The following is a 26,499-nucleotide window of genomic DNA, read 5'->3' on the forward strand; positions in this document are numbered from 1 at the left end:
CAACAGCTGGTTCTGGAGTTCTCAAGATTTATTCAGGATGGTATTCATGGAGATGGGAAGATGGGGTCCCCAACGTGCCGGGGGGTGGGCACACACACACACACACACAGGACTCTCTCCACCCCCACGAGGAGGGGGATGGGGAGACTCTTTTTCTTAAAAATATAAATGTATTTATCTTATCGTCACGTCCCTGGGACACCCAGCTGGCCAGCCCGTGGGCCACAGGGGAGGGAGGAGGAGGTCAGAGCACAGGGTGCAGTGAGGCGGGTCACAGGGCCCCGTGCTGCGCCTGGTAGCGGGACAGCACGGCGCGGTAGTGGGACAGCTCCTGGCGCACGGCCACCACCTCCTGGCGCAGCAGGGCGTTCTCCTTCTCCAGGAAGGCCGCCCGCACCGAGATCTGGTTTTCCTTGAGCCGCCGGGCATCGCGGGACCGCTTGGCCGCCTCGTTGTTCTTGTACCTTCGGCTCCAGTACTTCTCATCCTGCGGAGGGCGGAGGGTGCTGAGAGCCAGGTGACCCAGGCAAAGGGACGGAGGAACGGGCAGCAGCTTCTCACAGACCCCCCCCCTCTGGTTGCTAGGGAACGCACGTCCCTTGCGACAGACAAGCCAGGAGGTGGACCACCCCTCCCCCAGCTTTGCAGTGACCACTGCGGGGCAGCCCGCTGGGCTCCTGGTTGCCAGGATGCTTGTTTCCTAGCAACATGGCCTTGGGGGGGCTCAAGGCTTCTCCCTACACGATCTCCATAGACCCTGGTTGCTAAGGAAGCTGCAGCAGCACGGCATGCGCACCATCTAGTGCTGGGCCTGTGGTGACCTGGTTGCCAAGGCAACCTCATCCTACAGGGAGATCCACAGTGGTCCTGAGGATGGCACCTGACCCAGGACATCCCACTGGGCTGTGCCCAGGAGAATTGTGCCTTACTACCAAGGACCACAGAGCTGTGAAGGCGCCCCCTCGCCATTTACTCAAAGCCCACTTCCGCTGGCTCTGCCAGGGGATCCAGACGCCCTCGGGAAGGTCCCATCACTGGAGAAGTTGCTTGCTGCTCCAGCTCTGACACAGGGCAACAGCAAAGTTTAGGGGAGATCTTGGGAACCCCAAACCCAAACGCCCAGGGAGCCAGACCACGCGTGAGGCTGGCACAGAGCGATTCCCCAGCTGGCACGCTCACTCCCAGGCCCGCCCTTAGCAGCGGGGCCAGCGGGCCTCAGTCTGCACTCCCCACCCTCACCTTCTGCTCCTCTGGCACCTGGATCTTCCGCGCCTTCTTCATGATTGGCTGCGGCTTCAGTTCCTCCTCGGAGAAGCGGTGTCTCCGGGGGTCAAAGGTCTCATGGCCGGGGATACTCGACAAGGCCAGGTCAGTTGGGTCGGGGTCAAAGGTCATCAGCACCTCCACCGTGTCTGGGTCCACGGGGCTGGGTGTGTCCCGAGAGGTCAGGCCTGGGGGCGGGAAGGAAGTCGGTCACCTCCGGGTGTTAGTTTGGGGACATGGGCTCCCACAGGCTCTCCTTCCACTGGGCTGCCTCCTTTTGGGATGCGGCTTGAAGCCTCCCCAAGGCGAAGCCAAAGACACGGAGACCTCGTGGAACCACGGGCCAACGCCATGGCTTGTGGATCCTCAAGACGGCAGCTTCAGCGTCAGCTGCTGAGGTGGAACCAGGTTCCAGAAGGCCGGTGTGCCAGGAGGCGCCTGCGCCTTTAAGAGCGCGCAAGCCGAGGCCAGCCGAGGACACGGGGTTCAGGGCCGCGTCACGTGCCGAGCCCGGCTCCCCTCCCCCTGCCCGCCCGCTCGTGCCACGGCGCGTGCGCCCAGCACCCCGGCCTCACGTGCACAGGAGTGTGCGGGGGAGGGGGAGACGGCGGAGGGGCCGTGCCACCCGGGGGTCACACCGCCAGCTGGGGTGCCCGGTGCTGTCCAGGGATCACACCGCCAGCTGGGGTGCCCGGTGCCATCCGGGATCACACCGCCAGCAGGGGTGCCCGGTGCCACCCGGGGATCACACCGCCAGCTGGGGTCTCCCAGGCTGTCCACGGATCACCCCGTGGCAGGGCTGCCCGCTACTGCCTGGGGTTTGCTGCCGGCTAGGGTACCGGAGGGTCCCGGTGTTCACCCTGCCAGCTGGGGTGCCCGGTGCTGTCCGGGGATCACCCTGCGGAAGGGCTCCCCGGTACTGTCTGGGTTTGCCGCCGGCTAGGTTGTCCGGAGAGTCCCGGTGCTGCCCGAGGGTCACCCCGCCAGCTGGGGTCCCCGCCAGCCCACCGGCCTTGGAGCGGCCGGTGCGCCTCTTCTCCTCCCGGCCTCTCCAGCCCCGAGGGAGCGGCGGCCACTGCCGTGCCCGGGACCCCTCGTCCTGCCCCTGGAAGCCTGGCCCTGGCTCCCACGGAGGAACCCGGTGTCCCAGTGCTGGGCCGTGTCCCGGCTGCGGAGGGCGCGCCCGCATCCTGGCTGTGCAGCCTCGCCTTCGCCCCTCGGTCAGTGCTAGCCAGCCCGGCTGGATCCCAACTGCAGACCTCCGGTGTCCACGGCGCACGGGCAGGCAGGGGGCTCCTGGCGCCCAGGGGGTTGCCCCTTCTCCCGGAGCCTCACCCTCCCCAGCAGGCGGACCCCGGGCCACCCCGGGTCGCACCTGCGCGCTGGCCGCCGGCGGGGGCGCGTCGCGGCGAGGAGCGCGGGGAAGCCGAGCCGCACGAGCCGGGCCCTGGGGAGGCTGCGGGGGCCGGCGGGCTGGGCGGCAGCCCGTGCTCCAGCAGGAACGCGTCCAGGTCCACGTACTCCACGTCGCCGAAGGGCAGCGTGCGCTCCCACAGCAGCGGCGCCAGCAGGCTCGGGCCGGGCGCGGCCCCCGGGCGGCCCCGCGGGGATCCTCCGCCGCCCAGCACGGCCGCCTCGGCCGGGGCTCCCGCCGCTGCCGCTGCCGCTGCTGCCGCCGCCGCCGGTGCCGGCTCCAGGCCCGGGGCTCCCGGCGGGGCCGCCTTGCGCTCCCTTTCCTTCAGGAGACCTGCGGGGCCGGGGTGGGGCGGGATGGACATGGAGAAGAGGGGTGCGCGATGGGGAGGACGACGCAGCGCGGGGCGCAGGACAGGGAGCGAGCAAGGACCCGGCCCCCCACCTGTGCGCAGGTGCCCCCCGGACCCCCAGACTCCATGTGACCCCGCCAGGCTCCGCCCAGGCCCGTGTCCCCTCCGTGTGCGCAGCCGGCACGCCCCCCGGGACCCGCGGAGGAGGCGGCGGCGGCTGCCGGAGTCCAGGGCCGGCCCGGTCCTCCTGGCACCGGGATCCCAGCCCCCGTCCCCGGGTGGCACTCACAGCCGGCCGGCTCCCGGGGCTTGCCCGGGCCCTGCAGGAGGCCGCGCAGCCCCAGCGGCGCCCCGGCGCCCGGCGGCACGGGGGCGGCGGTCCGGTCGCTCAGAGGCCGCGCCATGGCCGGGCAGCGGCCCCCCGGCTCACGGGCTCCTGCGTGGGCATGCCCCTGGCAGCGCCGCCGAGCTGCACCCCGCGCCGCGCGCCCAGGCCCGGCGGAGCGGCCGCCCCGGGGCGGGGACACCGCAAACTTTCGCGGAAAAAAAAAAAAATAACAAAACACCGACGCCACCGCGCGCCCCTCCCCGGCCATGCTCCCCGGCCGCGTGCCTCCGCGGGGGGCGGGGCTGCGCCGGCGCGGGCCAATCACGGCGCGAGCCCCGGGGGCCGCAGCCAATGGGAGCGTGAGGAGCGCGGCGCGTGCGGCGGCCAGGGCGCGCCGAGGGGGGCGGGACGCTGACCTACATTCGCCCAATGGGAGGCGGTCCGGGGGGCGGGACCGTGACCCAGTTCTGGCCAATAGGGGAGGAGGGAGGTGGGGCCGCACGTGGCAGCGCACGTGCTGCCGCCGGCGTGGAGGGAGGGGCTCTTAAAGGAGCCGCGCGCGAGGGCCGAGGGCGCAAAGGCAGCCGAGCCCCGGAGCCGGCGCCCTGGGAGAAGGCGGCCGCCCCCGCGCACCCCAGTGCCCGCCGCGCTCAGAACCAGACGGCCGAGACGCCACGCGTGCTGTGTCTCTTTAATAGCTTTGTTTTGGGGAGGAGGCTCCGGGCGCGCAGGTGCAGTCCTCAGCGGCCGTGGGGGACACCGTCCACTGTGAAGACAGGGCGCGGGGCGTTGAGTCGGGCAGCCGCGCTGGACCGGGAGGAGCGCGCGGGGGACGCGGCGGTAACTGCGGGCCGGGGAGGGGGCGGGGGGACATGGCGGCCTGGGCCGAACCACCGAGCACCGGGGGGGGGGGCCTGGGCTGAACCACCGAGCACGGGGGGGTCTGGGCTGAACCACTGAGCACCGGGGGGGGCCTGGGCTGAACCACCGAGCACGGGGGGGCCTGGGCTGAACCACCGAGCACAAGGGGCTGGTCCGAACCACCGCACATTCCGGGGGGGGCTGGGCCGAACCACCGAGCACACTGGGAGGGAGGCTGGGCTGAACCACTGAGCAAACCTGGGGGTTTTGGGCCGAACCACCGAGCACAAGGTGGGGGGGGGCTGGGCCGAGCCACCCAGCACATGGGGTGGCCTGGGCTGTACCATTGTGCACATGGGGACATTGGGCTGTACCACTGAGAGCAGGGGGGGAGTAGCAGCCTGGGCCAAACCACGCAGAGCATCGGTGATGGGAAAAGATCATAGCATGTGGATTACCCATAAGCGGGGTGCTCTTTGCCAGGGGACATTGGGAGGGGATCTGGTCCACACCATGCTGGAAAAAGTCAGAGGTACCGGACACATGAATGAGAATGAGCCTTGTGAAGCAGTGGAGAAGCAAGCCAGACCCGCAATGGTGTGTGGTGGGCTGCACCACAGGGACACGCGGGGTGGGGGCCGGAAAGGAGTGAGCATTCAGGCTGGAACATGGAGAAGCAGCACCAGGGGTGGGAGCGTACCCTACTCAGGCGCCCTGTTGTGGTGGGGAGGAGACCCGGAGCCTACCATGCAAACGGTAGTTGGGGCCTCGGCAGCGCCTCTCGGGGTGCCGGGGGTCCCGGTTTCCCCTCAGAGCCCGGTGGGCCAGGGGCTGCAGGGGCCGGCCGTTCCCGCTGAGGCTCTGGAAGATCTGCGATGGAGGGTTCTGGCTCAGCAGTCGTAGGGAGTGCATCTGCTGGGGAGGAGGGCGGTGTGAGCCTCTACACTCCACAAGGCTATCCAAGTGGGGTGCGCCATCCCGGGGCAGGGTCACCTGCAGGGAGGTGATGTTGAGGGCCCGGTCAATGAGGATCCAGGTGACGGTCTCCGAGCAGGGCGGGGTGCTGAGGGAGCCCTGGTAGGTGATGAAGCCGAAGGACTCGGGGAACAGGAGCTCCAGGCTCAGGTCTTGAAGGAAGTAGGCGTCGTCTGCACCAAGAGCAGGCCAGTGGGCAGGTGGGCCCCTGCGACCCCGCCCCCTCAGGAGTGTGTGTTGGGGGGAGACCCTCTCCCAGTATCCCACACTTACTTTTGTAGGAGATGCGGGTGATGGTGTCGCGGTTCAGGAGACGACTGAGGAAGGGGTTCGAGCTGCCTGCTACCTGTTGCAGGGGAGAAGGCAGAGCCCAAAGGGATGAGCCGCACCCCTCCCCAACCTTCAAGGTGGGGATTCCAGGTGCCCAGCACCCCCATCCCACCCCTGGCTCTCACGTTGACAAAGAGACTGAGAATGGCCACCCCGTTGGGGCCCCGGGCGGCTGCGCTGAGATTTCCGTAAAGTTCCTGATTGAAGTGAATGAGCTGCACCTGGGGAGAAGGGTGTACAATGTGTGTGTTTTGAGGGGCCAGAGCACGGTAAGGATGAGCACCCCAGGGCATGAGGTGTCGGAGGGAGTGGATGGACGTGGGCGCGGGGCAGCACCTCAGCTGAGAAGCCCTGATGGTTGATCTGGTGTTCGGAGCCAGCCCCGTCACGCGCTCCGAACAGCAGCCGCAGCTCGCTGAGTCGGTGGCTGTACAGGAGGGGACCCCCGGACACGTTGACCACAGGCCGGGGTGCAGGCAGGAAGGAGACATGGCGGCCAGTGTTGTACAGGGTTCCCCGGAGCTGTGGGAAAGGCAGGGGACACACAGAGGGAAGCCCTGGTCCCTGTCGCCGTTCAGCCATTCCCACACAGCCCCTGTGCTGGTCCACAGCAGATACCCAGGACTGGTGGTGGTGACAAGTCACTGAGCCGCCGCTACCATGGAGGCTAAGAACGGAGTCAGCCTGGTAGAGGTGATGCTGGGAGCCAAAATGAAGCAGGAGTTACTTGCGAAAGAGCAAGGGAAAGGAGATGCCAGGAGGAGCTTGTGGAGTGGCCAGCGCAGTGGCTCTGGGGTGGGGCAGCAAAAAGAGACCAGAGTCCAGTGGAGAGTGGCCAGGGCGGCCAGATGGTGCAGGGTTTTATGAACAAGGATAGAGATGGTTGCATATATGTGGCAACCCAAACCTACGGTGAATACTCTGTATTGGCTAGTATTCATCCTGACAGAAGGGTTTTGAGCTGAAGCATACCCTGGGATCTGTGTTCAAACCTCTCCCTGGCTGTGAGGGGAGAGTGGAGGCAGGGAGGCCAGTAAGCAGGGGACAGGGGGCAGCGGAGGTGATGGTGATGTGACTGCAAAGTGACAGGCTTGAATGACATTTGTTGAAACTAGAATAAACTGGGATTGCCGCTGAAAGAGCGGGGAGGATGAGAGAAGGTTCAGGAAGATGCTGGCTCGTACGAGGCATGATACTGCAAAGGGTGGTGGTGGTGGTGATGGGACAGGTCCCAGCATGAACACTGGGACCACACTCCCTGGTTTGCAGCCCAGCCCTCGCGCTGTAACTGTGGGGTCCAGGGCATGCATCTCAGCCTCTCTGTATCTGGTAAAATAAAGATAACATAGCACTTAGCCCAAGGAGTTGTGTGGGTTTAGCAAGGCTGGTGTGGGAAACAGTGTCTCTTCCATTGCACCTGCAGAGTGGGGAGGCCAGGGAGCCGTGTGTGTGTGTGTGTGTGTGTGTGTGTGTGTGTGTGTGTGTGTGTGCGCGCGTGCAGGCATCCTGCCAAGTGCAGAGCCTTCCCTATACTCCATGGGTCCCCTCTTCCCCCAGGGCTGATTTTCCCCTTTGCAGGGCTCCCCTGGACTCCCCACACCCGCCAGGCTGGGGAGCTGCACCATCCGGGCCCCTTACCTTCTCTCCCCCAGTGCTGAGCCTGAGTGGGGGCAGAAAGGGGTCATAAAGGACCCTCTTCAGCTCCACATCCACAGGGCTCTGCCGCTTCCCCACGGCACACAGACTCCAGGCGGCATTCACCAGACCCCAGAAGGGAGGTCCTGGGGGCAGAGCAGGAAGGGAGTGTGAATCTGGGTGCCCAGCGCCGGGATCTGCTAAGTAGGTGATGGCTTATCCTCTCCCCCACTCCCACCTGGTCCCAGGGGAGGAAGAGCTGGTCCCTGGGCTCCTGGGCCTGAGGTGGGAGGTGTCTGGGATTCCAAACTCTGAAATCCCGTGAGCTCCTCCCATCTCTTTGAGCCAATCCATTGCAAATAATCATGGAAGGAACTACAACTCCCAGAAGGCATCAGAACGGCCAGCCTCCCCACCCACTCACTGGCTGCCTCCTCAGAGCCCCACGGGAGTTGTAGTTCTTTGGTTCCCATCCCTCAGCTGGGTAATCAAGGTACCAGCGAGAGAAGTTGTAAGGGGAGACTGCTGGAAAAGGCGAGGGGCATGGTGCCACGCAGCCTCCGGCTTCCTGCTGGAGCCAGCAGCTGCCTCTCCCCGCGGATGCACACAGACTGTCCACCTCCACACTTTCCTTCCACTCACTCCCACTCACTACTTGAAATGCACATATATAATGTCCCATGGTGAGCGGCTGGGTTTCCAAAGGCTGGTTGGGCTGGAGGGAGGCAGGAGGGGGCTGGGGCTCAAGGTCCCGGGGAGGAGGGAGGGGTTGGGGAGGGAAAAAGGGGCTGGGGACCCAGAGTCCTGAGTCCAGGGTTGGCAGGGGTGTGTGGGGTGGGAGCGGACTCCTGGGTCCCCGCCCGGGGCTGCACCTGGCACGAAGTTTCCCTGGAGATTTTCCTTGTAGCTCCACCAGTCCTCGGGGTCAGGTGCGGGTCCGATGTGAGCTGGGAAGGGAGCAACTTGAAGCCCTCTCCTGGGCGCCCCCCACCTCTGCCCCATCCTCCAGAGACCCTCACAAGCCCCTCCCCAGGTCTTACCTGCCGCCCCCAGTGCGGCCCAGAGGAGCAGCGCGCGCGGGGCGCTCAGACGAGCTGCGGCCCCCATCCCCAGCAGGCCTGACAGCGACCCCCTCCCCAGCACCCTGCCGCCCCCCTCAGCTCCAAACCACCCTCTGACTGGGACCCTGCGCCTCCAGGACTTACAGCTTGCCACCACTCTTGCCTGCAGGGAGTTCTCCCCACGCCCCAGTTCCCCTAGGGACCCCGCCCCCTAAAGCCGCTCCCCCGTCTCCAGCCTGTGCACCTGCCTCTCCCCAGCCCACCCGGCCCTCCAGCCTCGGGCTCCTGCGGTCTCCCCGCTCCTCTCCCTGCCTTCTGCCTGCCCCCCGGGGTCCCCTCTCGGCTCGCGCTTCGTCCGGCTCTCCCGAGCCTCAACTCCATGCCTCCATCCTGCCTCCCTCACCTCCTCCCTTCCTCCCCGCTCTCCTCCCGCTCTCCCTCCGCCGGCCTCCAGCCTGGCACTCCCGCCCGCTCTCTTCTCTCGGCCCTGCCGCCCGCCTCCTCCTCCCCTCCTCTCTTTTCTCCAGGATCTTGGTGTTATTTAATTTTTTTTTTTTTTTTTTTTTTGTGGTCGGGGCGAAGGGGTGGGGGGGGTGGTTGCTGATCTCACAGCCGCAAGGAGCACTCCTCGGGCAGGTGCGCGGTGCGCCAGGGCCAGGCTGGGGGGGGTTCGGCTCGAAAGTCGTGGGTGGGGGGACGGGGTCGTGCAGGATGGTCCAGGACACCTGGGGCCCCCCGGGCGGGCCGCTCCCGTCCTCCGCAGAACCGGGGAGGAGGCGCTTAAGGCGGAGCTGCCAGAGGCTTTGGAAGTCGGGGCGCGCTTGGAGGAGCCGGGGTCGCTCCCCGCCCCCGGGGAGGCGGCGCAGGTGGGAGCCGCCCCCGCGGTACCCAACCCCCGCCAGCTCCATCCTGCGCGCCAGAGATGGCCCCAACGCGGCCGGGGGAATCCTCCTGGGAGCTCGGGGTGCGGTGAAGGCCGCTGACCGGGAGAGGGAGGCAGAGACCTGGCGAGGGAGAGAGGGGGGGGAGGCGAGCGCGCGGAGCGGCGAGGACGGAGGCGGGAGCCCGAGACATGGCGGAGGCGGGCACGAGGTGGGCGGGCGGCCCTCGGAGGGGGCTGGTAGGAAAGGAGAGAAAGTCGCGGGGCCGCAGGGAATCAGGGGAGACACCACATGACAGAGACCCCCTCCTGCAGCCCGGGCGGCAGAGGCGCACCCAGAGGGACCAGGCGCACTCGGGTGCTATGGGTTCCCAGGGACCCAGCTGCAGGGCGCGCCTGACAGAAGGGGGATGGGGTGGTGACGGGGGGCTGGAGCTGGAAGTGGACCCTCAGAGAGCCAGAGCCGAGAGGGGAGAGAGACCAGGCTCCCAGGATGGACAGCGGTGTTGCCTCGAGCCTCCTCGGGTAGGGAACTGGGGAGTGCCCTGCACCCCGTGGGTGTGGCCCTCGGCTAAGCCGCCATTCCTGAGTCACCCAGGCTAGCCCACACTCCTGGGAAAAGGAAGTTCGTCCCCTCCCCCGTCCACTTCCACACCTCCCCAGGGGAGTGTATTAAAGAATGCGCAGGCGTCTTTTGATTTTCTTAATGATTTATTCATTAGAGACACAGAGAGACCCAGTTCCCTTCTGCTGATTCACTCCCCGAGTGCCCACGGCGGCCCTGAGCCGGGCTGGCCACCGCAGCATCTGGGACCAACACACCTGCTAGGGGCTGCCGGCGTGGGGTCCCCTGTGAACCCACAGACGGGGAGAGCGGCAGAGACGGGCCCTGGACGAACCCATGAGGCTTGGAGGCCGGTAGCACGCTCCCTGAGAGCACAGCAGTGTGTCCGGAGAGACTTGGCCCCTGCACCGTGGAGACCCGGAGACGGACGGGCAGGGGCGCGGTGGCCGTGGCAGCAAGGCCCGCCCACTTCCCCAGCCCTGACCAAGCCTGTTCTCTGCTCTCATACATGCCCAGCGCAGCGGAGGCTGCAGTCGCCCGGGGCCAGCGGTGGGAGAACGCCAGAGCGACCTTCAGGGGACCAGCGCTCTGTGGCGCTACAGGCAAATCCTCCACCCTGCGGAGCCTGCATGTCATGTGGGCACTGGCTCTAATCCTGCTTGCTGCATTTTATTTTTAAAGATTTATTTATTTTATTGGAAAGTCAGATGTACAGAGAGGAGGAGAGACAGAGAGGAAGATCCTCCATCCAATGATTCACTCCCAAACTGGCCGCAATGGCCTACGCTGCGCCGATCCGAAGCCAGGAGCCAGGAGCTTCTTCCGGGTCTCCCACGTGGGTGCAGGGTCCCAAGGCTTTGGGCCGTTCTCCGCTGCTCCAGGCTACAAGCAGGGAGCTGGATGGGAAATGGAGTGGTCGGAGTATGAACTGGTGCCCAGATGGGATCCTGGCACATGCAAGGCAAGGACTTCAGCCACTAGGCTACCACGCCAGGCCCACCAGCTGCTGCACTTTTAATCCAGCTCTGTTTTATGGCCTGGAAGAGCAGATTTACAGAGCAAGAAGGAGAGAGAGAGAAAGGGAGAGGATCTTCCATTCACTGGGTGACTCTGCAAATGGCTGTAACAGCCAGGGCCGGGCCTGGCCAAAGCCAGGAGCCAGGGTCGTCCTCTGGGTCTCCTGGTCTCCCCGCTAACGTGTCTGGGAGGGCAGGAAAAGGTGGCTCCAGAGCTTGGGCCCTGCACCCGCAGAGACCTGGAGAAGCCCTTTGCTCCTGGCTGTTGGGGGCATTTGGGAAATGAATTGTTGATGGGACAGAGGCCTCGCTCTCCTTTCCCACTCTCTCTCGTAGCTCTGCCTTTCAAAGAAATAAATCTTTATTTATTTTTTTTTAAAGAGGAACTCTTCTTAGGGGGAGGACATTGAACTTGTAGACTCTGTATAATCCCAGCTGGGCCTGGGAACGCCTCTCTCCCTGGGAGATTTCTGAGTTTGAATTTGGGCTCCCAGGGGGGAGGGATCCCTGAGCCTTGATGACGATGGCATCCCACTCGGGCGGCCCTGCCCTCCGGGACTGCCCCCAGCCGAGCCGTGACATCCCACCTGCCCTGGCCTTGCCCAGCACCCTCAGCTCATCTCTTCTCCTGCCCTTCCACACCCCCCAGGGCCTGCAGCCTTCACACCTTTGTGCCAACTCGTCCCTGTGTCTGGGGTTCCCACTTCCCACTCCGTTTTTGGCTGAGTGTCTTGTCTTCCTAGGTGAGCAAGGGCCTCCTGTGAGTGGCAGGCCCTGGGGAGCCCGGGCTCAGAGCCTGTGCGGGCCGCGCCAGGCCAGAGGTGGGTCCCACAGGTGGGTTTCATGTCTGTTGGTCTCAGCTGCTGGGAATGAGCCTGAGTGGGAAGCTGCGAGCTCCAGGCTGGTTCCCATAGTCCGTCCCGGCCTCCTCACCTCCTCTCTTCAACTCCCAGAGCCTCCCAGAACCTGGCAAAACCCTCCCCATCTGGGTGGGGGGAGTGTGACCTCCAGGTGTTTAAATTCTTCAGCTTTTAAAATTTACTTATCTGTAAGGCAGAGCTAGAGAGAGGGAGGGAGAGGCATACACACACACCACAAATAAGAAGGTTCAATCTGCAAATGGCCACAATGCAATCTTCCTTGGGCACTGGTTCAAGTGCCACGCAGAATAGCGGACATGGGTAATGTGGCTGGTGCAACCCAGGAACCAGATGGCTAACTCATTTTAATTAATTTTTCATTTTTATTATTTAATTAATGTATTTATTTTGGAAAGACAGATTTACGGAAAGATCTTCCATCCGCTGGTTCACTCCCCATATGGTTTCAAAGGCCAAAGATAAGCTGACCTGAAGCCAGGAGCCAGGAGCTTTTTTTCTGGTCTCCTGTGTGGGTGCAGGGTCCCAAGGCTTTGGGCCGTCCTTGGCTGCTTTCCCAGGCCACAGGCAGGGAGCTGGATGGGAAGTGGAGCAGCTGGGACACAAACAAGTACCCATTTGGGGTCCTGGCGCATGCAAGGCGAGGATTTACTCACCGAGCCATTGCACCAATAATTTATAATTATTATAAATTATAATTAATTTATATGTGAATTAATTAAATTAAATTAAATTTAAATTAATTAAATTTTAAATTAATTAAATTTTAAATTAATTTAATTAAATTTAATTAATTCACATATAATTTAAAATTTCAAAAGTCTTAGTTGGAAAGCAGAGACTTCAAAGGGAGAGAGATTTCCTCCCCAGGAACCAGCCACAACCAGACTGAAGGCAGGAGCCGGGTCCCCCAGGTAGGGGGCCATTCCAGCTGCCAGGAGCACATAAAGCCAGGATGCTGGAGGCCGGACTGGGCCTGGAACCCGGGCATTGTGGCCAGGTTGCCCCGGGTTCAGGAGCTTCATCCTTGGCCCGACTGGAGCTGAAATAGCCTCATGTGGCTCACAGTCACTCACTGGACAGTCAGCTTCCAACAGCAATATCTGCCCAAATTAGCATCGGGTGTGACTGCTCCCTCTCCTCGCTTCTCTGAGCACCGCGTGCAGGATTCAGGCCAAATCCCGGCCCTCCCACTGCAAGGTGGAGTCTTCTGGGACTCATTCATGCAACAGGGGAAGGACCAGATCTGCTCATGGTGCGGCACAAATTCGTTGATTTCCTGTTTTGTCCTGGGGCCAAGGTTGCCCCAGAGAGGAGAGACAGAGAGGAAGATCTTCCCTCTGATGATTCATTTCCCAAATGGCCGCAATGGCCAAAGCTGCACTGATCCAAAGTCAGGAGCCAGGAGCTTCTTCAGGGTCTCCCACGAGGGTGCAGGGTCCCGAGGTTTTGGGCCGTCCTTGACTGCTTTTCCAGGCCACAAGCAGGGAGCTGGATGGGAAGCAGGGCTGCAGAAATTAGAACTGGCTCCTGTCTTCAAATTGGCTCAGCACCAGCCGTTGCAGTCACATGGGGAGTGAATCATCGGAAGGAAGACTTTCCTCTCTGTCTCTCTTCCTCTATATATCTGACTTTGCAAAAAATAAATAAATCTTAAAAAAAACTTTAAAAAACACACATCTTTTTTTAAAAAAAAAATCATAACAGGGGCTGGCGCCAGGCATATGCATGCCTTGAGCCAGGCTACCACACCAACCCTGGAGTACATTCTTGAATAAAACAGAATTCTTGCCCCTCAGAAGGCAACGGTGACATGGACATGCATTGTAACAGACCAGGCTGGTGTTGGCACTCCCACACCACACATCAAACGCCTGGTTTCGGTCCCAGCTACTCCACACTTCCAATTCAGCTTCCTACTCTAGAATGTGGCAGGTAGCCGAGGATGGCTTCCACCACCACAGGGGCGACCGGATGGAATTCCAGGCTCCTGAGCTCAGCCTGGGCCAGCCCTAGCTGATACAGACATTTGAGGGGTGAACTAATCCATGGAAGATCTCCCTGTATATATCACTCTGCCTTCCAAATAAACACATCTTTTGGGGGTTGGCATGGTAGCCTAGTGGCTGGGGTCCTTGCTTTCATGCGCCGGAATCCTATGTGGGCGCCGGTTTGTATCCCGGCTGCTCTGCTTTCCTTCTTGTGACCTGGAAGAGCCGTCGAGGATGGCTCAAGACTTTGTTTGGGACCCTGCACCCACATAGGAGACCCAGAAGACGCACCAGAGTCCTGGCATCGAACTGGCACAGCTGAGGCGATTGCGGCCACTTGCAGAGTGAACCAGCAGATGGAAGATCTTTGTCTCTTCTTTGTAAACCTGACTTTCCAATAAAAATAAATCTTTTTTGGCCCGGCGCAGTGGCCTAGCAGCTAAAGTCCTTGCCTTGAATGCACTGGCATCCCATCTGGGCACCTGTTCTAATCCTGGCTGCTCCACTTCCCATCCAGCTCCCTGCCTGTGGCCTGGGAAAGCAGTGGAGGACGGCCCAAAGCCTTGGTTCCCTGCACCCGTGTGGGAGACCTGGAAGAGCTCCTGGCTCCTGTCTTCTAATTGGCTCAACACCAGCTGTTGCAGTCACATGGGGAGTGAATCATCGGAAGGAAGACCTTCCTCTCTGTCTCTCTTCCTCTCTCTATATATCTGACTTTGCAAAAAATAAATAAATCTTTTTTAAAAAAGCTTTAAAATACACACATCTTTCTAAAAAATTATAACAGGGGCTGGCGCCATGGCATTACAGGCTAAGCTTCTGCCCATAAGGGTGCTGGTTCAAATCCCGGCTGCTGCACTTTCCATCCAGCTCCCTGCTTGTAACCTAAGGAAGTAGCAGAGAATGGCCCAAGTGCTTGGGCTGCTGCCCCAACATGGGTGACTCAGAAGAGGCTCATGGCTTCAGCCTGGCCCAGCTCCACCATGGTGGCCATCTGAGGAGTGAGCCAGCAGACGGAAGAGCTCTGTATGCCTTTCAAATAAAAATGATCTGAATCTTTTTTTAAAAGGCACGGTCTCCCATGGCCAAAGGTCCTTTACTGATGATTTTGGACAATGGTCAGCGTGGCAAGGAAGGTTCGAGTCCACACGTCATCTTTCTGCCCTGTAGTCCTCGCTGCTTCCCGTCTCTTTCCCCACCCCGGTGGCCGGGATGCACTTCCCTGTGGCGTGGTTCTAGAATTCCGCTTGAACACCATGCGATGTCACATGGGGTGAAGGGGAAAGAAGGGCGTGACTAGGAGAATCCCTCAGAATCCGCGTGATGGTCCCTCAAAACCCCTTTACCTCTTTCTCAGAAGCCATCCTGAAAACCCATCAGGAACCTCAAGTTCCTAAACGGTAGAATTCTCTGGAAACCTGGGAAGGCTTCCTCCCTCGAATTTCCCGCCTTTTGCAGCCACGCCCCTCCTCCAGCCTTTCGGCCTATCAGCAGGCAGCGCCAATCTGCCCAGCGCCCGGTGACGTCGCGGGGGCCTCCGTCAGCGGATTGGCTGCCTCCATGAGGGCGCTGCATTCCTAACTTGAAGTTCCTCAGATTCACTGAAGGCCTCCAAGGGTCCCTGGGGAGGGGAGGGGGGTCGTCCCACCATCGATCAAAGGTCTCCACGCAAAATTCTCCGGAATTTGAAGGTTTATTGCGGGAACAACTGCAATACAGGTCGAATGAGGGGATGCACTGGGCCCGAAGGCCCTCTCGGCCCGTCAGAGGTGAGGGGGCCGCGCTGGCCTCCTCGCTGCGCGGTGGGCGCTGGGGGTCCGTCCTAGGGCGCCGGCCCGGGTCTCGGGGTGCGGGGCTGCAGGCCGCGGCAGCCCCCGGCGCGCTCCTCCTGCTGCAGCCGCCGCAGCGGCCGGGCCCAGCGCGGCCTCCAGGGCAGCGCGAGGCCGTGGCGGTGCAGCACGAGGCGCGCGGGGGCCGGGCCGTCGGCCGCGCCGCCCAGCAGCAGGTAATCGGCGCCGGGGAGCAGGCGCAGGCAGCCGCAGGCCAGGTCGGCCTCGGGCACCCAGGCGTCCTGGCCGCCGGGACGCACGGGCTGCGATGGCCGCTGCTTGTACACGGCCAGCACGCGCACCGCCAGCCGCCGCCACGCCGGGCCCGCCGCCTCGGCCGCCAGCACCTGCGCGCGGAGCACTGCGGAGAGGGGCCCGCGTGAGGCCGGGGGCCTGGACCACTGGGGAAGGTGGCATGGGCAGGTCTGCGGGGCTGCTGGGCGCTGCCAGATGAGGGGTGGTAGCGGGGGAAGCCTTGGTGGGGAGTAGGGACGGGCTCAGCTCCCTGGGGACCCCCGGGGGGCACGGGGGACCCGGGCTGTCCACACTCACCGTAGTCCTGCTGGCAGAACCTGCTGAGGCTCATGTGGACGCTCTTGTCTGGCAGGTGGCAGTAGTTCTGACACTGAGGGTCTGTGGAGGTCATGTGTGGAATGGGGCTTCCCCTCCTGCCCATCCCCACTTGTAGCCGCAGCTGGATGGGCAGCTGGGACCCAGGCAGTCCATCCCCACTTCTCAGGCGGGGCCCAGGCCAGTTCTCTTACCAGAGCTGTGGGCACCGGGCGTGGGGACCAGGGGCGTCGTTGCCTCAGGGACTCCTGGGAGAGCAAAGGATGCTTCATCCAAGCTGGGCCCAGTGACCCTCCTCCCCTTCCACCCAGGGCTGTGGACCCCATACCCTTCTCCTGCTGAGCCCATAGCCCAGGCCCTCGGCTCCTGCTCCCGGAGACTGAAAGAAGCAGGAATTTCTGTCCCTGTGTCCTTACGGACCCCCAGCCCTGCCTCTGGGAACCCTGTACTCCCCCCCTCGATTCAGGGCTTGTGGCCCTGGCCCTGGGGACTCACTCTGGCAGGGCATTCTGGGGGAGCGGCTCTGCTGGTAGCCGGGACCACAGCGATTGCATGTCGCGCCCGTGACGCCCAACTTGCAGGAGCATTGCCCGCTGGTCTGGTTACAGGCGCCTCCTATGGCGCCGATAGGGTGGCACCGGCAGGCTGCACAGGGAGGAGCTGATGGTGTGGAGTGTCTGCCACTCAAGTGCCCCCTCCTAATTCCATGGCCTTCACCTCCCTCACACCGAGGGGTCCAGCCCAGCCCCTCCTCCCTCACACCCAGGGGTCCAGCCCCTCCTCCCTCACACCCAGGGGTCCAGCCCAGCCCCTCCTCCCTCACACCCAGGGGTGCAGCCCCTCCTCCCTCACACCCAGGGGTCCAGCCCAGCCCCTCCTCCCTCACACCCAGGGGTCCAGCCCAGCCCCTCCTCCCTCACACCCAGGGGTCCAGCCCAGCCCCTTTTCCCCCAAGCCCGTCCACACTCACCCTTGCAGGCCTTGCGGCTGGTGATGGGCTGGCTGGGGTCCCTCCAGAAGCCTGGCTGGCAGTAGTGGCAGTGCCGCCCAGCTGTGTGGTGGCGGCAGCGCTCACACACACCCCCACTGCGGCCGCCCGACAGCCTAAACAGCTCGGAGTTGAACCGGCAGCGCCGGGCGTGCTGGTTGCAGGAGCAGGCTGGGACCAGGGTGGGGGAGAGGGGGACATCAAGGCCAGGCCTGCCGCTGCCCAGCCTGCTCCCCAGCCCTCAGGAGAGGAAGAGGCCAGTGAGGACACCACGTCCAGAGACTCCTCAGTAGCCCCTTATCCTAGAACATTCTTGGTTCTCTTCCAGGCCAATGGGCCAGGGCTGGGTCAGCCTGGAGCCTGGTGCTTAGAGGGGAGGGGCCCGGTAGACCCCCACCCCGGCCTCTGATGTGTGCCTGGAATGGGAGATTCCTGTTCCCTGGAGCCCCTCTTCCCTGTCTGCCTCATTGCCTAGTACAGGAGCAGGTGCTGGCCACCACGCCACCGTGCGCCTGCACCTGCCAGATGCTGTGGCCTAGGTGTTTAGAGCATGTCGAGGAGATACTGACGAGGGTGCATGCCTGGCTGCTCTTTCAAGGGACCAGGGTGAAGGGGTGCTGGAGAGGCCTCCAACTGCCAATCCCTGGAACCCCAAGAAAAAAAGGGCTCCCATCTCGGCCTGTTTGCTGCAGGCCTCAGAAGTGGCAGGGTGCCTCAGGTCATCCCTGGGGGTGGTGAGCCTATATCCCTCCCCGTCCCTGGGCATGCAGAGGAGTGAAGCGTCGGGCCCTGCGTGCGTGCAGCGTAGCTCCGCCCAGAGCCACCAGCACAACGCTGCAATGCCCAGCCCCACCCCGGCGGTGCCTGATGCCCCCCCAAGAGGGGTGGGCTCCCCAGCCCCTAAGCCTGTGCAGGTCAGCCATAGAAGCCCCCAGCCCCTCGGGCCGCGTGAGTCTCTCACTGCCCTGGAGGAGGCAGCGGGTGCCCTGTGTGAGTGAGGAGGGGCAGAGGGCCGGGAGAGGGATGCCTCCAGGGACATCCTGGTGGGATGAGAGCAGGGTGGGGCGGGGAGGGCACTGATGTACTTCAGTCCGGAGTAGAGGGGGCAGGAGAACCCGTGTTGCCATGTTTGTGCGTCAGCGTGTGTACACGCCTGTACTTGGGTATGTGTCATTGTGTACACACAGTGTGTGTGTGCTTGCATGTCATCACACACACGTATCTTACCCACTCCCAGCCTTCTGGGAGGGCCGCGGCCAGGCTAGGGCTCCCAGGGCCTGTGTCTGAGGAGCCGCCTTGAGCCTGTGGACACTGACATGTGCCCCGAGCCGCCTCTTCCTCGCCTGGGAACAGTGACGGCGGCGTGGGAACCCTCTCCTTTCTGCCAGACCCTGGGCTGGGCTGCAGTCTGAGGGCTCCGCTTTTGTTAGCTTGCTGGGTTTGCGCTGTAGCTGCTGATGGCTAAAGGAGGCGCTACAGTCAGCCTTGCTTTGCAGGGGCCACAGAGCTTAGCAAGCAGAGGAGCAGTTAGGGGGAGGGAAGAGACCTCCTTGAGCCCCCCGCCTCCCATCATGGGGACCTGGTGCCCAGGGTGCTGAGGAGCGGGATGGGCCCAGACCCAGGACTCACGCAGGCAGGGGTGCGGATGTCGGGGTGTGGCAGGCCGCCAGGGCCAGTCGCGGTGGGACGGGCGACAGCTCTCACAGCCGGGGCCGGTGGTGTGGTGGCGACAGCGGCAGCGCGGGGGCTGGGCCCTGGCGGCGCAGCGCGCAGCGTGACCGTGACACTGGCAGCGGCCTCTCACCCCGGCTGCTGCCAGACCTGTCCAGCCTCCGACCTCCACGCGAAGGTGACTGGCCACCACCCTGGACTTAGGACCCGGTGAGGGGCGGAAGGTCACTCTTTCCGGGCCTCCTAAGGCACCAGACCAGGCAGGCCTGCGCCACAGCAGCTTCCAGGGACCCCCGGCGGCCCAGGCGCTGGACAAGACCAGAGCCGGGGGGCCTGGGGTGCAGAAGCGCAGACTGACGGACGTCAAAAGGAAGGTCCCCCCCAGCGCCAGGATCAGGCTATCATTGCAGAGGGCCCTGGGGCTGGTCCCTTGGGAGAGCACACAGGCCTGGGGGCAGGAGGCCGGCGGACCACTGGCCAGCTGGGTCACCGGTGGGAGGCAGAAGCGGGGGCGGCCCCCTGGGTCGTAGCATGGGTCCCCCGTGGCCTGGCCCAGGAGGAGCCAGAGGACCAAGACCACAGCCATGGCCACAGCAGCGCCCGCACCTGTAGAGCAGAGGTGGCCATGCTGGGGAGCTCTGGGGAGAGCCCTCACTTGCCAGCCCTGGAACCCGGTCCCGCCCCAAGCCCCCCTCACCGCCGCCGGCTCCAAAGCGAGGAAAATAGTTCCATCTGGGGAGAATTACTGTTTACATAACCCGGAGGGGAAAGAACGCAAGCAAAATTGAGAATTTCGCCTGAACTAATCTGCAGCTTAGCACCCAGAGATGCCCATCAGTGCCGGGGCTGGGGCCCTAGGGAGAGGACGCAGGGTGGAGTGGGAGACCTAGGAAGGGACACACAGTCCTGTTGGAGATGTGTGGAACCCGGAGTGAGGGACCACAGCCTGCCTTGGAAGAGGAGGCCCGGGAGCCTTGGACAGTGACGGCAGGCAGGTGGGCTGAGGTGGCAGGCAGCCCCAGGCCCCCGGAGGGGAGAGGCAGGCCTGGCGGTCCCAGGTCCCTGGTGGGCGGCTGCTGCGGGGGGATCAGAGGCAAGGGGCTGAAGCCCTGGCCCTTTCCCACGTGGGGCCCTAACCTTGTTCTCCACACCCCAAGCACGGAAGGGGATTATCACCAGCAGCCCTGCCCCTTCCCTCCCTACCACCCACCCCCAGCCTGCCACCCTTAACCCTTTCCCACCCACATTCAAGGCCACAGCAAAGCTAGTCCCCCCCACCCGCCAGCAGTGAAGCAGCAGCCAGCAGGACCCCCTGCCTACACACACCGAGCCGGGGGGTCCACAGCAGGGTGGGCAGCAGATGCTGGGGTTCTGTGCAGAGCTGTGTGTGGTGGGGTTGTCAGGACCCTGAGGTGAGGTTTTTGGGGCTTCCTCATCATTTGACCCCCATCTGCTGCCCCAAACTGGCCCTTAGGGACCCCACGTTCTCACCAGACCTGGGATCCCGAGCAGATGGCAGAACAGATGTGGAGGGTGGTGGGGGTGAGGGAGGCAGGGGCCGGGGTGGGTGCCAGATGCCACAGCCTTGGGGGAGGCAGGCCCACCATGTGCCCCTCCCAGCCGACAGCCCCCCGTAAGGCACTCAAGAGGACTGGGGACCCCAGGGTAGGGGGAGCCCTTTGTCCATCCCCTCCCCAGGCCCTGATCTCCCCCTAGGCTGAGCTGGGGTGTGTGGGGCACAGTCTGCAGGCAGATGCAGCCGGAGCATGCGTGGCCCTCTGCCTCCCCCCACGAGCCTGGCGCCATTTTGCGTTCAGGCAGCGGGCATTCGCTGAGGCCTCCGCCTCATTAAGGGCCCTCTACTGCCCGCCCCTGTTGCCATGTCCCCTCCCCACCCCGCCACCATGTCCCCATTCCCCTTGCTAGGAAGTCTGGCGGGTGCCACTCCTCTGCCCTCAGCTTCCCGAGGAATTAGGCTGTGAGCCCCACAGGGCTTAGGGGGACCCAAAAACCATCTCCTGCCCACTGAGAAGCCCCACCTGACCCTGAGCCCCTACCCTCTCTAGGCCCACCCCTCTGGGAGGGGAAGGCCCTACTCCTAGGGGACCCACCTCGTCAGGGCTCTGGCCAGGCAGTGGGGTTGCCTCCTTGGCCTGCACCCCGCCTCCCCACCTCCGCACCCCAGCCTTTAGTTCACTCGCTGCCCCCCCTCCCAGCGTTGACCAGACCTGCACCCGGGAGAGCAAGCGTGTCCTGCCGCCGGATCCCAGGAGCTCTGGTGGGCTCTCGGGAGGGAGTGGCGAGTGGCTGCTCTCAGGCCCCAGGCTAGTGGGGGTTCTGGGCGGGAGCTCAGAATCCAACACCACCCCCCCCTCCTCAAACCCCTCCCCAGCCGTACTCCCGCCCGCTCTCCCCACAGGGACCCCTGCCAGCCACACCACCGGAGACCCCGTGGGACATGAGCACAGCAAGCTGGCCTAAGAGGCTGCGGGCAGGTAAGAGGGGATGGGCCAGACCAGGGAGTGGGGCAGGCATGGGGCTGGCTGGCCGCTCATGCTGGCCCAGGCGCTGACCAAGAGGGGGCTGACCTTTGGCTGGGATGGGGGCCTCTGCTTGACTCAACTCCTCCCCTCCCCCACCCTGGCATCTGCTGTCCACGTGGGTTGGGATTGGTCAACTTTCAAGGCGTGGAAGGGTCGGACCAGTGGGGACCCCTCTGAAGCCCAAGGGTGATGGAGGGGCCGGAGGAGGTGCGGCAGGAATCCAGCGTGGGCCTCCTTTGCAGCCACGTCCTCCAGGAACCTTGCTGTCTTCGGCTCTCATTGGCAGAGTCCCTGGTGGCTTAACTGGAAAAAGGGCCCCTTTCCCTGTGTGCTCCGCTGAGGACAGCAGAGCCTCTGGGCGCCTGGTGGCTACTGGGGTCTGACCTCGGAGTCCCTAGCACTGACTCTGCTTAGATCTGGCGGGGAGCCCAGGACCCCCAGGGAGTCAAAATCCGGCAGGAGCAGGGGTGAAGAGATCGGGTTTGGAAGACACGGTTCTAAAAATTGTGAGAGAAAGGGATGGGGGCAGCGTGGGGTATGTGGGGATCCCCAGCCTTAGCGAGTGTCCCCTACAGGAAGTTGGGGAATGGTTGATTTAAGTAGCAACAAGGCAGAATGTCTGGGCTTCTGAAGGTTGGCAAAGCTGTGGGTTTACTGCCCACTGCCCACTGCCCACTCTGGGCTCCTGTGCTGGGGCGGGGATTGTGAGGGTGGAAATGGTTGCCCAAGTCGGAGCTGGGGCTCTTGGCTCCCACAGTGCCCAGGGGGAGGCCAGGCCAGCCAGGGAGCCGGCTGAGGGTCTTGGCTGTGGGCTGCCAGGCAGACACCCTGAGACACCCCAGGGCCACGACTGGCTCCTACCCCACACCATCTCCCCCTCTCTCTCCTAGCAAGTGGTTTGAGCCTCGTCCGTTAACGGGGCCTTCCTGGGGGAGGTGGTGTGTGGAGCTGGAGTCTGGCCAGTCTCTCTGCGTGACTCACAGGTTGGAGTCGGTCACGCCTTCTGCCGGGAGGCGGCTAATAAGGAATTGTGGAGCAGGATATAAGGCCCAAGGTCAATGCTGTGGGTGGAGGAGAGGTTGGCATTGAAAATGGTTTAATTTTTTCTAAAGATTTATTTCATTTTTATTGGAACGGCAGATATATAGAGAGGAGAGACAGAGAGAAAGCTCTTCTAACCACTGGGTCACTCCCCAAGTGGGTACAATGGCTGAAGCTGAGCTGATCTGAAGCCAGGAGCCAGGAGCTTCTTCCAGTCTCCTACGCATGTGCAGGATTCCAAAGCTTTGGGCAATCCCTGCTACTTTCCCAGGCCACTGGGAAACTGGAACTGGAAGGGAAGTGGAACAGCTAGAATAGAACTATGCAAGGCAAGGACTTTAACCACTAAGCTACTGCACCAGACCCCAATTTGTTTTTAAAAACTTTTTTTTTGTTTGTTTTTTAAATCAAAAAGGCAGTTTTACAGACACAGTAGAGAAAGATCTTCCATTCACTGGCTCACTCCTCAAATGGCTGCAACAGCTGGAGCTGAACCAATCAGAGGCCAGGAGCCAGGACCTTCTTCCAGTCTCCCATGCGGATGCAGGGTCCCAAGGCTTTGGCCCATCCTCTATTGCTTTCCCAGGCCACAGGCAGGGAGCTGGATGGGAAGTGGAGCAGCCGGGACATGAACTGGTGCCCATCTTGGATCCTGGTAGTTGCAGGTGGAGGATTAACCAGTTGAGCCATCACACCACACCGGCTTTCAGAATTCAAAGATAACCTGGAGGGCCCAGCATGGCAGCCAAGTGCTAAATCCACAGCAGATGGAAGAAGTTTCTCTCTGTAAATCTGCCTTTCCAATAATAATAATAATAAATACATCTTTAAGAAAAAAAAAAAGATGACTTGGAGATGGCACCAGTAGAACAAATGAAACGAGTTGGGTGCTCCTCCTATGGGCTGCCCTGCCCTGGCGCCGGGACCCCAGGGGTCCTGGCCTGGGAGGCAGCTCTGCTCCTCCACATGGCAGGACCCCAAGGTGGCCAGGCCGCCTGGCAGCTCTCCCGGGCTGTGAGAGGAGTTGCTCGGCCAGATGTCAGTCACTGTTCTGGGCATGGAACAGTGACCACGGTGGCATTTGTCGTGCACTGCGGTGAGGGGAGGGGTGCTGTGTCCCCGTCTGTCCTGCTGTCCTTGGAGGGGGACCAGGTGGAGAGCAAGGTGTTCAAGCAGATCCTAAAAGTGCCGAACCCTGCAATGTGGAAGGACGAGAGCTGGTTGAGGGGTCATGGGAGGGAGGGATGGGGAGCAGTCAGGGGTGTGGCACATCCCAAAAGGGGGGACAGGAGACCCAGAGCAGAGACAGCCCTGGGGTCTGGGTGGCCGGCACCCCCTCAGGGAGGGTCTCCCTCCTGCCGACAGCCGGCTGGAGCCCGTTCGCATCAGGCGTGAGTCATGGGGACAAGGGGTCCTAGACCTCCAAGGCCACGAGGGCCACCTGACCCCGTTCCCATGGAGCCAGGCGGGCCCAGCAGCTCTGCACCTGGCAACACCCAAAGGCACTGAAAAATCCGTCTACACAGACATTGTGCACAGCAGTAGGGTCAGGACCCACGCCCCCGGGGAGGGAGACCACAGCCCCCCCCACACTTACTAGGTAGCTGGTGGAGTGGGGGAGAGAGAGCTAGTGGGCCACAGCAAGACTCACTCCTGTCGCTCTCCTTCGTCCTCCTGACAGCCACCTGCCCCTCCGTCTCCACCATCTACTTCCTCTTCGCCATCTTCGTGGTGTCCACTGTCTTTCACTGCCACCGGCGCTTGGCTCTGGTGCCCGACCCCTGGGCCCACTCCGCCCCGGTTGTGGTGGTCCCCAGACACCTTCCCCCAGGAGGCATGTGGACCGTCAATTCCAAAGGCCGTCTGGGGAACCAGATGGGCGAATATGCCACGCTCTACGCCCTGGCCAAGATGAACGGGAGGCCCGCCTACATCCCCGCACAGATGCACAACACGCTGGCCCCCATCTTCCGCATCAGCCTCCCGGTCCTGCACAGCAGCACGGCCAGCCAAGTGCCCTGGCAGGACTACCACCTCAACGACTGGATGGAGGAGCGCTACCGCCACATCCCGGGGCCCTACGTGCGCCTCACTGGCTACCCCTGCTCCTGGACCTTCTACCACCACCTGCGCCACGAGATCCTGCAGGAGTTCACGCTGCACGACCACGTGCGCGAGGAGGCCCAGGCCTTCCTGCGGGGGCTGCGGCGGCAGGGGAGCCGGCCCGGCACCTTCGTGGGTGTGCACGTGCGCCGCGGGGACTACGTGCGCGTCATGCCACAGGTGTGGCGGGGCGTGGTGGCCGACCGCGCCTACCTGGAGCAGGCGCTGGGCTGGTTCCGGGCGCGCTACTCCGATGCCATCTTCGTGGTCACCAGCAATGGCATGGCGTGGTGCCGGGAGAATATCGACACCTCCCGCGGGGACGTGGTGTTTGCTGGCGACGGCATCGAGGGTTCGCCCGCCAAGGACTTTGCCCTGCTCACGCAATGTAACCACACGATCATGACCATCGGCACCTTCGGGATCTGGGCTGCCTACCTGGCGGGTGGGGACACGGTCTACCTGGCCAACTACACACTGCCTGACTCGTCCTTCCACCTGATCTTCAAGCCAGAGGCGGCCTTCCTGCCGGAGTGGGTGGGCATCGATGCCCACCTCGGGCCGGCCTGGCGGAGCGGCCTCTAGGCCTCTGAGATACCCCGTGGGCCTCACCCAGCCTGCCCCCGGAGCAGTGGCCACATCCAGGCTCACCTTCCCGGCCTGAACCTTGTAGCTGAGTGACCTCGGACACGCGTCTAGCCTCTCTGCGCCTTAGTCCAATGCCTGAAAATCATTGCAATCCAGAAGTGACTTCAGGGACAAGTGTGACAAGTGCATCCACAGCTCAAAATCTGTGTGGTGTGAGGCGGTGGGGTGCCAAGCTGGCACTGCAGGCGGAAGCTTTGCCTACTGAGCCATGGTGCTGGCCCCTTCCGCCTTAATTCGGTAAATCTTAAAGAAGCAACATTTTAGCCAAAGTCCTCGCTTTGCGCACGCCAGGATCCTATATGGGCACCAATTCTTACGCTGTCAGCTCCACTTCCCATCCAGCTCTCTGCTTGTATCCTGAGAAAGCAGTCTAGCACAGCCCAAAACTTTGGGACCCTGCACCCATGTGAGAGACCCGGAAGAGACTCCAGGCTTCAGTTCAGCGCAGCTCTGGCCGTTGCAGCCACTTGGGGAGTGAATCAGCAGACAGAAGTTCTTCCTCTCTGTATATCTGCCTTTCCAATAGAAAAATAAATAAATCTTTAAGAAAAAAAAAACACATATGTCCTTTGGTCACGTTGTAAGGAATTATTCAAATATCGCACCCTGGACCTGGCACCATTCCTTCTTCCTCACAGCTCACGAAATTCCCGCCAGTCCAGCCATCCACCAATCAGATGTAACCCACATGTCACCTGAGAATCCCACCCCCAGTCTCCCAGCCCCTTCCCCAACCCCGCCCACTCACCAATCATCCCCAGGCACTCACCTGCAGGTGCCAATCCCCTGGGGCCCGCCCTCAATCCCTCCCAATCCCCGCCCCCCACACCTGGCAGACTAAAAGGCCCCCAGGTGCAGCTCTGTCTCTCTTTTTTGCTCTTCTCTAACTCTCTCTCCTCCTTCCAGCCTCTCCTCCCCCCGCTCTTCCCCTTTTCCTGCCCCGCTGGAATAAACCTCCTAAGATACCTCATTGGGTCTGGTGTTTTCAGCTCACGGTAAGTAACCAGGTTGCAGGAATTAGCTGCATGTATATAATATCGTAATATCCTATGAGCAAGAACTAGAACTCAACCCCTGTTTTAAATAACTAACACACGTGTCCTTCTCCAAGCCTCTCCCGGTCCGGAGCCCCCATTTCTGAGCTCCCTCCCAGGGGGATGTTTCTTCCTGTCGTGTCTCCCGCTGAGCTATTCAGGGCCTTGCAGAGCTTCGTGAGTCTTCACGGAATCAGCCGAGTGTGCAGTGGGAGCTGTGGGCAACAGAGGGGGGCTCCGGGAGCGCAGTGGGGCCCCGCTGACTGGCTGCTGCCATACAGTGCATCACCTTAGAACTCAGTAGCTCAAAATAAGAAAACATTTTCCTCTTAGCGTCTCTGTGGGTCCCGGATCTGGGATCAGCTGGGTTGAGTGGGATTTCCAGTGATGCCAGTGTCCCTGTCTGCTGGCCGTGGCCGTGTCCTCCTGCCTTGGCGGCCAGAGTCCCCTGGCACGCCGCCCCCACCACGTTTCTACCACACCTGTGGATCCCAGAGAGCAGTTCTGCCTCTGACCAGCAGGG

The 26,499-nt window shown here is 62.5% G+C and overlaps 4 protein-coding genes across 6 annotated transcripts; 1 reads left to right on the plus strand and 3 right to left on the minus strand.

Moving 5' to 3' along the window:
• Positions 1–13: 13 nt before the first annotated feature.
• LOC121154846 (D-box binding PAR bZIP transcription factor) lies at positions 14–3,481 on the minus strand. The gene is made up of 4 exons (XM_040977908.1): positions 3,319–3,481; positions 2,639–3,010; positions 1,240–1,451; positions 14–487 (listed from the first exon to the last, which is right to left on the minus strand). Exons 1-4 carry the CDS (start codon positions 3,431–3,433, stop codon positions 272–274), a joined length of 915 nt encoding a protein of 304 aa, XP_040833842.1. The 5' UTR covers positions 3,434–3,481; the 3' UTR covers positions 14–271.
• Positions 3,482–4,020: 539 nt separating this feature from the next.
• On the minus strand, positions 4,021–8,354 carry CA11 (carbonic anhydrase 11). Of its 3 annotated transcripts, XM_040978299.1 has the most exons (9): positions 8,199–8,354; positions 8,031–8,105; positions 7,162–7,304; positions 5,860–6,045; positions 5,649–5,744; positions 5,467–5,539; positions 5,212–5,366; positions 4,965–5,130; positions 4,021–4,123 (listed from the first exon to the last, which is right to left on the minus strand). In XM_040978299.1, exons 1-9 carry the CDS (start codon positions 8,263–8,265, stop codon positions 4,098–4,100), a joined length of 987 nt encoding a protein of 328 aa, XP_040834233.1. In that variant the 5' UTR covers positions 8,266–8,354; the 3' UTR covers positions 4,021–4,097. The 3 variants fall into 3 exon arrangements, with proteins under 3 accessions (XP_040834233.1, XP_040834234.1, XP_040834232.1); XM_040978300.1 differs by lacking the exon at positions 8,031–8,105 and having other exon boundaries at positions 8,199–8,265; XM_040978298.1 differs by lacking the exon at positions 4,021–4,123 and having other exon boundaries at positions 4,870–5,130.
• Positions 8,355–15,371: 7,017 nt separating this feature from the next.
• On the minus strand, positions 15,372–19,193 carry NTN5 (netrin 5). Its single transcript, XM_040978200.1, has 6 exons — positions 18,566–19,193; positions 16,919–17,107; positions 16,444–16,593; positions 16,143–16,196; positions 15,931–16,011; positions 15,372–15,739 (listed from the first exon to the last, which is right to left on the minus strand). The coding sequence occupies exons 1-6, from the start codon at positions 19,191–19,193 to the stop codon at positions 15,372–15,374; spliced, it is 1,470 nt and encodes a 489-aa protein (XP_040834134.1).
• Positions 19,194–23,998: 4,805 nt separating this feature from the next.
• Positions 23,999–24,879, plus strand: LOC121155117 (galactoside alpha-(1,2)-fucosyltransferase 2). The gene has a single exon (XM_040978301.1). The coding sequence runs from the start codon at positions 24,028–24,030 to the stop codon at positions 24,877–24,879; it is 852 nt and encodes a 283-aa protein (XP_040834235.1). The 5' UTR covers positions 23,999–24,027.
• Positions 24,880–26,499: the final 1,620 nt, after the last annotated feature.

This window comes from Ochotona curzoniae, unplaced genomic scaffold, assembly GCF_017591425.1.
Source record: "Ochotona curzoniae isolate NIBS_2020 unplaced genomic scaffold, NIBS_Ocur_1.0 contig_2861, whole genome shotgun sequence".
NCBI classification, from domain to species: Eukaryota; Metazoa; Chordata; class Mammalia; order Lagomorpha; family Ochotonidae; genus Ochotona; species Ochotona curzoniae.

Coding starts and splice junctions, on each gene's coding strand:
- LOC121154846 (XM_040977908.1), bottom strand. CDS start 3,433: ATGGCGCGGCCTCTGAGCGACCGGACCGCCGCCCCCGTGCCGCCGGGC. Junction 3,011..3,318: donor GCCCCGGGAGCCGGCCGGCT/GTGAGTGCCACC, acceptor CCGGCCCCGCAG/GTCTCCTGAAGGAAAGGGAG. Junction 488..1,239: donor AGGTGCCAGAGGAGCAGAAG/GTGAGGGTGGGG, acceptor CGCCCTCCGCAG/GATGAGAAGTACTGGAGCCG.
- CA11 (XM_040978298.1), bottom strand. CDS start 8,265: ATGGGGGCCGCAGCTCGTCTGAGCGCCCCGCGCGCGCTGCTCCTCTGG. Junction 5,540..5,648: donor TTCTCAGTCTCTTTGTCAAC/GTGAGAGCCAGG, acceptor CCCCTGCAACAG/GTAGCAGGCAGCTCGAACCC. Junction 5,131..5,211: donor TCAACATCACCTCCCTGCAG/GTGACCCTGCCC, acceptor CCTCCCCAGCAG/ATGCACTCCCTACGACTGCT.
- NTN5 (XM_040978200.1), bottom strand. CDS start 19,193: ATGGCTGTGGTCTTGGTCCTCTGGCTCCTCCTGGGCCAGGCCACGGGG. Junction 16,197..16,443: donor CCCCAGAATGCCCTGCCAGA/GTGAGTCCCCAG, acceptor TTGCTCTCCCAG/GAGTCCCTGAGGCAACGACG. Junction 16,012..16,142: donor GCCCGGTGCCCACAGCTCTG/GTAAGAGAACTG, acceptor TGACCTCCACAG/ACCCTCAGTGTCAGAACTAC.
- LOC121155117 (XM_040978301.1), top strand. CDS start 24,028: ATGTGGACCGTCAATTCCAAAGGCCGTCTGGGGAACCAGATGGGCGAA.